At 43.7% G+C, this 11,397-nt stretch overlaps 1 protein-coding gene across 6 annotated transcripts in view; it reads left to right on the forward strand.

Moving 5' to 3' along the window:
* Abcc5 (ATP binding cassette subfamily C member 5) overlaps nt 1-10,733 on the forward strand; it is a 78,423-nt gene extending 67,690 nt beyond the window's left edge. For all 6 annotated transcript variants that reach the window (XM_026389400.2, XM_026389403.2, XM_026389405.2 and 3 more), the window contains exons 27-30: nt 4,301-4,379; nt 5,374-5,487; nt 6,150-6,314; nt 9,308-10,733. In XM_026389400.2, coding sequence (XP_026245185.2) covers nt 4,301-4,379; nt 5,374-5,487; nt 6,150-6,314; nt 9,308-9,409 — 460 coding nt within the window. In that variant the 3' untranslated portion in view covers nt 9,410-10,733. The remainder of the gene's footprint in view (nt 1-4,300; nt 4,380-5,373; nt 5,488-6,149; nt 6,315-9,307) is intronic.
* Nucleotides 10,734-11,397: the final 664 nt, after the last annotated feature.

Consider the following 11,397-nt stretch of genomic DNA (forward strand, 5'->3'; position numbering starts at 1 on the left):
AAACTCAGAAAATTTTGTAAACGTAATTTCTGCTGCTCTAGTTTTGGCTTGTTCAGTCAGTAGATAACTAAAAAGGTCGAATTCAAGAGCATCTATTCTCCTCCTTTTATCTACCCCTTGTGCCTCCCTGGTTTCTTATAGATTCCCAAAGAATATTTTAATTTGTCACATTCATTTGCTTTTCTTAGTAGGAATCCTGAAATGAGCTTCCCAAGCAAGGGCAGACTAGGTCAGCTATTTCCTCATCTGCCTCCTAGAGGCTTTGAATCTGGAAATCTCATTTCCACCACCATTAACCAATGTTGAGGGCAGGTGCATCTTGAGATACCAGCAAGCAATTAAAGCTTGAAAGGAGCTCTTAGAGGGAAAGCAAAATGAAAAACAAGATCAAGCAAACTCAGAAAGTCCTGAGGTCTAAATTCCTGAATTGGTCTGCATATGTATATAATCAAAATCATAGACCAGATGATTTGCAGCCACACCCCTCCTTAGATTTAACCAGAATCTCAGTCCATCCCCCATATCTGCATCCCAGTCCTCCCTCATGCTGGGCTTGGGTTCTCAGGCCTGCGTTTCTGCTGCTGTTCCTTTCCTTGCCTTTTGCCCTGATATTTGTCTCCACGAGAAAAGGCCCCAAGTCGGGGCCTTAAGTGCTTTTCTAGCCTCTCCCTCCCATGGCCTGGGCAGTGCTCTGCTTTCCTCCCCCTTTCCCAGAAGTCCCTGTGCCCAGCTCTGGCCTCTGCACTTTCACCCCAGCTAATGTGCTTTCTGTCCTTTGGGCTGTTTGCTGCCTGGCTGGGCTGGTGGCTGTTGCTCTGAAGTGAGACTGATTGTCCCCAGCTGTCACTCTAGTTTGTCCTGAGTCTTGTTCCCCTGTGAGTGATGGTGGCCTCCTCATCTGAACAGTTCTACTCAGCATCCATCCATTCATTAGCAAGGTAGCTATGTTCTCATTTTTCTATCCAGGTGCCCTCTGACTCGTTTGATCTGTTCATTAAATTTTCTTACTTTTAAGAAATATCTGTAGCTTTCAGCTCACAATCACAGCAAAAACAACTGGAACCATAACTGGCTCATTCCATTTTGGCTCATCCTGGGCGAGCAACTGGTACAGGAGCATCTGGGACTTGAGATGGCTTAGAAGTTGCTCCAGATTGGCTAAAGCACAGCTTTAGAATCTCAGGGCTTTTAGTTATCTCTGAATTCTTCTCTGGCTTTAAGGAAGCTCCTTTTCCTCTTTTTGATAGTCTTCTTGTCAAATTTGGGAACCCCTCTCCCCACTCCAAAAAAAAAAAAAATTTTTAGTCTCTATATCAGAAAGAAACAGTCCACTAGATAGTATCTAACATTTGTTGAAAAGTCATTCTATACTGGGCACTGCTGCTCTTACAGTAACACAGCAAGAGTAATAGTGGCAGCTAAGCTTAGTGAGGACTCAGGATGAATTAGTTGTGCTAATTCATCAAATACTCAAAACTCCATGAGGTAGGTACTATTATTATTCCTGTTTTATAGACAGAAGAAATGAAACCCAGAGAAGTTAAGTAATTTACCTAAAGACAGCTGAAAGTGGAAGAGCTAGAATTTGAACCTAGGCCAGCTGGCTGCAGTGTCTCACTGATGCCTCCTGAAGGATGTGTTGTGACACTGCTCATAATTACAACTTTGAGGGAGAGTCCATCCCGCTAAAAAGCAGAGGCAAGCTTACCTCCCCAGGGGTCTTGACCTTTAGTGACCTTTTACCAGCATTCTCAAAGTCTCCTGGTTTACCTCCCCCACCTTGAAAAATTTCCACACAGTCTGCTGCTTTCTTTAGTCTTTGTCATTTACTCTGCGTTCACTTCTTTCATCACCTAATTTTACCCTTACCAACCAACAGCCAGGATCAGCCCATGTTTCTGAATAACAGTTTTGAGCTTCCCTGAAGAGGTATGTGAGTTCCAGCGCCTCCTGCTGAGGACCAAGTCTTCTCAGGAGCTCCCACCCCAGATGGTAGGACAGGGTGTTTAGTACCAGGACTTCCACTGGATCTTTTACATGATCTCACACCCTGGGAGGTGTTCTTGGCTTCATTTAACAGTGGCCAGTAGGCAGCTTAGAAGATGCTTAAAATTTAGAAAACCAAAGATGGAAATGCACTTTTGGCAACATCAGGACCCCAGGAGTTCAGATTATTAAAAATAAGCACCCTCATGTTTAGGGTTCTTTTTTTTTTTTTCTCCTGTCCATCTGCCCATCTGAGTACTTCTGATGCACTGTATGCATAACTTTGCTTTCCTTGCTGTCTGAGGGTCAGACCCAGGACCATCTGGCTTCTCTAAATGAGGAGGTATTTTTTCTATTCCTGATTAGCTCCCTGATGAGAATGGTCTGGTCTGCCTTAATGTGCATATAGACCACCCACTGGTGCACGTAAGTATTCCTTATGTGAAACCCATGGATTAGTCCTCCGAGGTTCCTTCAGCTGCTGTGATGGGCCCAGGGTTTTGGGGTCAACCCTGTCAATGTGTCTGCCAAGCTTTCACCCATTGAAAATCTGGTGGGCAGGCTGCTTAGTGAGCAGGCAGCTGTCCTAATGTATGCTATTTGTCTGATAAGAAGTATTTGATGAATTTAGTAGGTATGCTTCCTTCCTAGAATTTCATAACAAAGTTCAGTCAGCCATTTGTATCCACGGGTTCCCCATCCATGAATTCAACCAACTTCAGATTGAAAATGCCTCCCCCTCCATTGTATCTATACTGAATTGTGCACTTTTTTCTTGGCATTATTCCTTGAACAATGTAATATGAAGCTATTTATGTGACATTTACATTGTATTAGGTATTATAAGTAGTCTAGAGATGATTTAAAGTATATGGGAGGATGCGTGCAAGTTCTATGGAAATTCTGTGCCATTTTACATAAGGTGCTTAAGCATCCATGGATTCTGGTGTCATTGAGGGTCCTGAAGCTGATCCCCTATGGATACCAAAGAACAACTGTACCACAAACTAGGTGGATTAAAACAACAGAAATGTATGGTCTCAGAGTTCTGGAGGCCAGAAATCTGAAATCAAGGTATTTCAGGCCTCCCTCTGACACTCATAGGGGAGTCTCCTTCTTTGCCTCTTCTGGCTTCTGACAGTTGGCTTATAGATGTGTCCCTCTGGCCTCTGCCTCCACTGTCAACATGATGTTCAGAAATGTCCAGTCCTGTTCCTTTGGTATCATTTTGATTTCTTTGAGGTAGAAACAATCAGTACATTAAACATCAGTAATCCCCAAACTAGTAATCTGTACCAAAAAAATCCCTTCCTTCTGAGTCACCCTTTTCCCTCTCTCCTTTCCACTCTGCCCTTCATTTTCTTTTCCTGATTGGGCCGGCTGTCATTGGGCTGCCTGCTCAGTGATAGGGCTCTCAGCTGGGTGCATTGAGAAAGACAGCAGGGGTTGCGGTGTGGCTGAGTGGCAGAGTGCTTGCCTAGCATGCATTAGGCTCTGGGTTAGATCCCCAGTGCTACAAAAAGAAAAGATATTTTTCTATATCCTTCTAAGCTTATACATATCAAGAGATGTATTTTTTAACACATTGACACAGGAAAAAATCTGAAAGGATATCTGCCAAAATACTAACAGTGTTTGTTTCGAGGGGTATCATTAGAGGTGTTTAAAACATGCTCATTTTTGTTCTGTGTTTTGCATATCTGTATTTTTAAAAAATTTTCTCGGCTCGGGAAGCTGAAGCAGGAGGATGGTAAATTCAAAGCCAGCCTCAGCAATTTAGCAAGGCCCTAAGCAACTCATCAAGACCCTATTTCTAAATAAAATATTTAAAAGGGCTGGGGATGTGGCTCAGTGGTTCAGTACCCCTGGATTTAATCCCTAGTACCAAAAAAAGAAAAAGAAAAAAGACAGAAAAAAAATTTGTATGACTAGTATTATTATTTTTTTTAATATTTTATTTTTTAGTTGGACACAATATATTTATTTATTTATTTTTATGTGGTGCTGAGGATTGAACCCAGGGCCTCGCATGTGCTAGGCGAGCGCTCTACCACTGAGCCACAACCCCAGCCCCTGACTAGTATTATTTACACAGTAAAAAGATAAAGTTGAATCAAGTTTTATAGAGAAGAAAGGGAGGCCCAGTCTGTTCTCAGACTTCTTTGTGGCTGCTTGTGGAATGAGGCATTTGTGACTTTCAGGGCTAGAATCCTCTGTTCTGTGTGTGCATGTTAAACTTTCACTACTGTCAATACTTGGAGTTTGATTGCTTAAACTCTGACCTCTGAAAATTTCTTACTTCATTTCTCTCTAGATCAAATTTGGACCCCTTCAACCAGTACACTGAAGACCAGATCTGGGATGCCCTAGAAAGGACACACATGAAAGAATGTGTAAGTGAAGAGCCCAACATGAGCTGTGCTGGAATTGTAAGGGGAGAAACCTAGGGGTGCTGCCCTCACTCCCCAGCCTGCTCTAGCTCCCCCTGCCAGCAGCCACCTTTCCCCCAAAGCCAAGATGTTGTGAAAGAGTGCTTTGGAGCAGAGCTTCCCAGGCATTTCAGATATATCCTAAGGGTTGGTTCCTCCTAACCTCATTTCCCACACCACCCATGGTCATATTGCCTCATACTATCCATTGACTGTAAAGATATTAATGACAACTCAGAATTTATTAATGCTTTTAAATTAATTTTCATTAATCATAACAGTGTAATACTTTTGCAGCAACTATGTATGTGTAAAAGTCATATAATTTACTGAGTCTGCAGAAAACATGTAGTATGCATGTGAATCACAGATCTCTTAGGGCAACTCAGCAGGCCCCTGCCAGGAGCCACATCCTGAAGATGGGTACCACTGGCCTGGAGTCGGGCTCTAGTTTGCCCAAGTTGAGTCAGGCTCAGTATCCCCTACCTCGATTCAAATAGATAAGCCCTGCTTTTGTCTTTCTCACTGGGCTTTCTCCAGCAGTTTCATTTGAAGAATATGTTCCACGGCTTACAAAAATAAAAGTTTGGCAGCCACAGGCCTGCAGCCTCGGCCTTTAGGAGTGGACTTTTGTTTACTCCATTTCCTTTTATATGATCATAATTTCAGAACCAAAAATGAGGGGCCACAATCTGACAAGATTTGTGGGACATATAAATATTGGAACTTCTGGGATGTTTTGATGGTGTGGAACTAACAGAATCCTATATTCAGAACGTAAGCTGTCATAGAAAACGTGGATTCTAGTACACGTGATCATATGTCCCTTCTTTCAGATGAGCCAAGAAGTGCCTGGTAATTCTTTGAGAAGTTTCAGAATCATTTCTTTTTGCCTCTGGAAGTTGAAAAGGTTGAATTTGGATTTTTACTCTTCCAATCTTTGCTTCCCCACCCCTAGATTGCTCAGCTACCTCTGAAACTTGAATCTGAAGTGATGGAAAACGGGGACAACTTCTCTGTGGGGGAGCGGCAGCTCTTGTGCATAGCACGGGCCCTGCTTCGTCACTGTAAGGTGAGAACACAGTGAGGTGAGGCACTGGGCAGGTGGTGGGAACAAAGAGCAGCAAAGAAGAGCTGGAGCAGGGAGTGCAACCTTGCTTATGGCCATGGGGTCCCAGGCTCCTATCTCCAAGCCCAGGAGCACTATCCAAGAGCATGGCCAGCGTTGCTTCTAAATTAGCCTTGACACAATTTAGTATATGGGTTTGGGGAGGTGTCTTTTATTGTGTTTTTGAACCTCCCTAAGCCTTCAGAATCCAAGGACACTGTTATTTCTGGCCAGGGAATAGTTATAGCCCTGTAGACTATAGACAGAAGATTGAATGGCTTCAGGAACTTCCAGGTCATCAAATGGAACCCCTCTTCATTTTCCAAATAGGAAAAAGAGGTTCAGAAAAGTTAAGGTGTACATCAAAAGCCACACAGCAAGTAGGATCAAGTATTTAATTAACAGTATTATGTGTATGTCCTGTTTGTGGAAATCAAGGCAAATGTGGGTTATTTCAGTTCTAAGCCAAAACATATTTTTATACATGTGTATCTACTTAGAAAAAAAACAATGTATAGCATAGAATTTAAATAATGAAATACATTTTAGTGAAACTGAGATTAACCAGAATGGAATTAAGGAATTAAGCATTCTGGATCCCTTTTTCTTCTCTGCTTTGCTGGCAGATTCTGATTTTAGATGAAGCCACAGCTGCCATGGATACGGAGACAGACTTACTGATTCAAGAGACCATCCGAGAAGCATTCGCAGACTGCACCATGCTGACGATTGCCCATCGCCTGCATACAGTTTTAGGCTCTGATAGGATTATGGTGCTGGCCCAGGGACAGGTACTGAGCCCTTCTGGGACTTTGGCTTGGCATGTGGCTTTTTCTGGGAGGAAAGCTGCCCTCTGCTAGTGATGGGCTGATTGCCATCTTCATGTGGTCCTAGGCATTCAGATAAGCAGCCATAGCAACACTATTCTGGTTGCCCTTGGGAGGGAAATAATCTAGAGATGGAATCAGGTGGACTCCTACTGCACTTTCATTTTGTTTTAATAGTTCTTTTGTTGATTGTAAGCAATGTCACTTTGAGGTAAGGCAGAGAGCACATGTACTTAATGATTCATTCATCTATATAAGAACCACCTAAGGCATATTTGACCAGCCACCTGTGTTTGCTTTTTGCAATAATATAGTGGTGCCAAACTTCTTACCCTGTTGCTCCAGACGTCCCCACAGTCTGGTTCTAGCTTAGCCTTCTTTGCAGGCATCATTGGCTATAGACAATCTTGCATCCTCTAAGCCTTGTCCCCTCTCTGTCTTCACTCTGAGAGCTCTACTACCTGCTTATAGCCTGCCTGTCCCTGAAGAAGGACAGGGCTCAAATGCAAAAGCTTTCATGAGACTCCCTAGTTGCCTCAGCCTTCTTAAACTTTATCTGTCCCTTTTTTTGTAGTCCTTCTACTTCATCTGTAGTGATTCTGAGATGCTCTGTCTCCCTGGAGAGCCCCCTGTAAGCTCTCTGAAGGAGGGGTCCCACCTCCCCTTCTTTGGGTCCTCAGCAGCACTCTGTTCCACAGTTCTTCCCACAAGCAGTTGTCAAGTAAATTTATGTTGGACAAATACCTCCTCTGTGTGCCCCGGGATAGAAATAAATTAATAATATGGTAGAAATAGGCCATTCATAATGGCTTGTCTTCTGTTATTAATGATAATGGCACCACAACAGCCACTTTTATTAAAGGTTTATTGTGTGTCGTCACTGTGCTTAGAGCTTTACAAGTCATCTCACAATGTGACTCCATTGTTACAAGAGCCAGAACCAGGCAGGAGTGCTAACTGTGCTTCACAGATGAGGGGATGCGGGCTCAGGGGCCTCAGGGCCCCAGGAAGTGAACTCAGGCCCTGAAACCCAAGCCAGTGCTTTTAACCACCACACCTCACTACTGCAGGGGTGGGCACATTGAGAAAAGCATTCTGTAGAACCGATTCAGCCAGGGCTCAAAAACTAAGTTGAGAAAATATAGGGATAGATGATTTTTTTCCTTTTCCTGAAATTATTTTAATATTAGTATTTTTTTGTGACTGTCCTTTACATGATCCTAAATGTTTAGATTCTTTTTAATATATTAGTTATGCAGCACTACTACTGTGTTTGTAGGTATTAAATAGAACTTAATAAAATAAGGTAAAAGGAAGAAAAATTTTAAAAATAATGTGTGTGTGTGTGTATTTTTTTTTAAAGGAACACACACACCAACTGGTTGCTGTGTCTCACTCTTGAGATTGCTTGCCCCATTCTCCCTTGAATATGTGTCTACTTTCCCAGATAAACCTCTTTGAAAAAAAGGATAATAATAAAAAATAAAATAAAACAAAGTAGAACACCTTCTAGGAATTTTTTGTAGGGGGAGGGTAATGAGGGATTGAATTTAGGGGCACTTAACCACTGAGCCACATCCCCAGCTCAGTTTGTATTTTATTTAAAGACAGGGTCTCACTGAGTTATTTATTAGAGCCTCAGTTTTGCTGAAACCGGCTTTGAACTCATGATCCTCCTATCTCAGCCTCCAAAGCTGCTGGGATTACAAGAGTGTGCCACCACACCTGGCTAGGAAAAAGACACCAGTCCAGGCCTGTTTGTTTCTAGGGATGACTCAATGTGTTTTGGAGTTGGAGAACGATTGACTCTTTATGAGCACTCTGATCTTCTTTCCCCTTAATTTTTTCTCTTGTTAAATAATCCTTCTACTTCCTTCTACCCTGGTCAAAGTCCCTGAGCCTACGTCCCCTCACCTGAAAAGCGAAGTTAACCTTTCTCTTTCTCAACTGTTGTGAGGATTGATTACATGTTGAGAGATGGCACATAAATCACTAAGCAAAATGCTGACACATAATAAACTTTAATAAAAGAAGTTATTGTGGGCTGGGAGCAGAGGCACACACCCATAATCCCAGTCACTCTGGAGGCTGAATCAAGAGGATTGCAGGTTTTAGGCCAGTCTTGGCAATTCAGCAAAGCTCGAAGCAACTTGGTGAGGCCCTGTCTCAAAAAGCAGGTGGGGGTTGGGGAGTCTGGGGATGTAGCTCAGTGGTAAAGCACCCCTAGGTTCAATCCACAGTACTCCCCACCAAAAAAAGTAGTCACTGTGGTACCATTATTATCAGTAATAGATTCCAAGTTTCTCATGATATATAAGTTGTTCTTTCTGCAAGACATTAATTTTAGTAAAACCTAAAACACACAAAAAGGCAAAAACAAGATCACAAGTTATTTATCCCCACACCCCCAAGATAAGCACTGTGATACATCGAGTCTCCCCTGACAGCACTTTTCAAACATCACAGACTCCCACATGGGGGATGCCCTCTGCCTTGTACACATGGTGGCTTCTGCCTGGAAGTCCATCTCCAGGATGGATGGTTGACTAAGTCAATCCCTTCCTTTTTTTCCCCTGCCAATTAGGCATCCTGAGCTCTTCCTTTACCGTCTGTAGGGTTAGATTAGTTTACACAGCAAAATGGCACATGTCTGTGTGTCCTTGACTTGAGCCATGGTCGTTTCCCTGCAGTGTTAGAACCTGTTGATCGATTCCTTCATTCCCAAGGCTGGAAGAAATGGGATTTATACACAGAGAGTCTAGAGGTCTCTCTCCCTGAACTTTTCTTTACTCCCTGGGTATTTGGGAAAATGGATGCAGCAAGACTAGTTGAGTTGTCCCCCTGGCTTCATCCTATGGGGAAGTTCTGGGGTGTGCCTCTTTTCCTTAGCAGTAGGTCCTGTGAGTCACCCCGACTGTCCCACAGTCACATTCTGACACCATCTCCTCTTCTTGCAGGTGGTGGAGTTTGACACCCCATCAGTCCTTCTGTCCAATGACAGCTCCCGGTTCTACGCCATGTTTGCTGCTGCAGAGAACAAGGTGGCTGTCAAGGGCTAACTCCTCCCACTGACGAAGTCCTTTCTTCAGAGCATCGCCATTCCCTGCCTGGGGCGGGCCCCTTGTGTCCTCCTGCCGAAACCTTGCCTTTCCCGATTTTATCTTTCGCACAGCACTTCAGGATCGGCTTGTGTGTTTCACTTTTAGGGAGAATCATATTTTGATTATTGTATTTATTCCATATTCATGTAAACAAAATTTAGTTTTTGTTCTTAATTTCACTCTAAAAGGTTCAGGGAACCGTTACTATAAATGTATCAGAGGCCTATAATGAAGCTTTATACGTGTAGCTATATCTATATATAATTCTGTATATAGCCTATATTTACAGTGAAAATGTAAGCTGTTTATTTTATATTAAAATAAGCACTGTGCTAATAACAGTGCATATTCCTTTCTATCATTTTTGTACAGTTTGCTGCACTAGAGATCTGGTTTTGCTATTAGACTGTAGGAAGGGTAGCATTTTGTTGTTCTCTAGCTGGATGTCTCACGGTGCTGGGCTTTCTGGGTGTCCCAAGGAAGACATGTGGCAATAGCAGGCCCTCCACGGCCCCCTCTGCTGACTTCCCGCAGCCACTCCAGGGACGGGACGGGGCTGCTGGAGGCCTGGCAGAGCGCTATGAATTCTCAGGGCTCCTGCTTTCTGTCCTGGTGTCACTGTTTCTGTCAGGAGAGCAGTGGGGCACAGCCCCAGACCCCTTTCCCCGCCTCCAGCAGGAATGAGAGTTGCAGACACATTCCTCACAGAGGGGGCAGGGGTCTCTTTCCTGCCTTCCTCTTTTTGCTGTTGTTTCTAAACTGGAATCAGTCCGTTCACAGAGAGTCCCACTGCCTCAGGTTCCTAAAGCTGCCCACTGCACGGGGCTGTCCAGCTCCAAGACCTGTTGGCTCCCAGCCCCGGCGCCAACTGCTGCTTTTTTTAGGTGGTACTTTTCATTTGCCTGTTCCCACACCTCCACAGTTCAGTGACAGGGTTCAGGATCGTGTGGGTGTGTTTTCCTTCCTCACTGCAGCTGTCGCACAGTCTCCTTCTCTCCAAAGTCTGCAACTTTCAGCAGCTCTTGCTAATCAGTGTCTCACACTGGCATAGAAGTTTGTTTTTTTTTTTTTTTTGTACTGTAAAGAGACCTACCTCAGGTTGCTGATTGCCGTGTGGTTTGGTGTGTTCCTGCAGACCCCCTTTGTGCTCTGGGGGCGGGTAGCTCAGGTGAGCGTGGTCGCTGCTGTCATCAGTTGTATGGTCCATGTTGCATGTCGTGACCAACTAGACATTCTGTCGCCTTAGCATGTTTGCTGAACACCTTGTGGAAGCAAAAATCTGAAAAAGTGAATAAAATTATTTTGGTTTTTGTAAAAAAAAAGAAAAAAAGAAAAGAAAATCCTGGTGCATAAAATAGTTCTCTGGGAAGGGAGTAAGATGGCTTTGAATGACTTTGCAGCCTTGGATCTGAATGTCCAATGATGGAGTTACATCTGGGAAAGGCTGGTAGCAAAGCCGGTTACTTGCAAGGGACATGGGACCCATAATGCCTGAAGTTATTGCTGCTAGGCCTTGCTCCCTGCAGACTGGATTCCTGTATATGGTCACCAAATGAAGGTCCCGTGCTGCTGACAGGAGGGCAGGGAGTGGGGAAATGAGTGGTTGTAATGAGGTGGGTCGTCGTGGTGAAACATGTTCTTAGCAACTCAAATAATATGATTGCCCTTTCTACCAAATCATTCAAATTAACCCACTAAGAATAAGTCTACCATGCGACCTGCACAGTGGTTTCATTAATGAGGTTCTAGGCATAAAGTTAGTTAGACGAGATTGAAATAAAAACACAAGACTCAGTTACCTTATTTCTATTGCTAGGTCCGAGACGGCTCACCTCTCTGGTTCGCTCCTCTAGCCGCCCAGCAGGGCAGCAAGGATTACTCAGGGCTAGCAGGAGAGAGAGAGAGAGCACGCCGGGGACTAGCCTTTTATTAGGGAACAAGAGATT

The sequence above is a fragment of the Urocitellus parryii genome, chromosome 2 (genome assembly GCF_045843805.1).
Source record: "Urocitellus parryii isolate mUroPar1 chromosome 2, mUroPar1.hap1, whole genome shotgun sequence".
Lineage (NCBI taxonomy): Eukaryota > Metazoa > Chordata > Mammalia > Rodentia > Sciuridae > Urocitellus > Urocitellus parryii.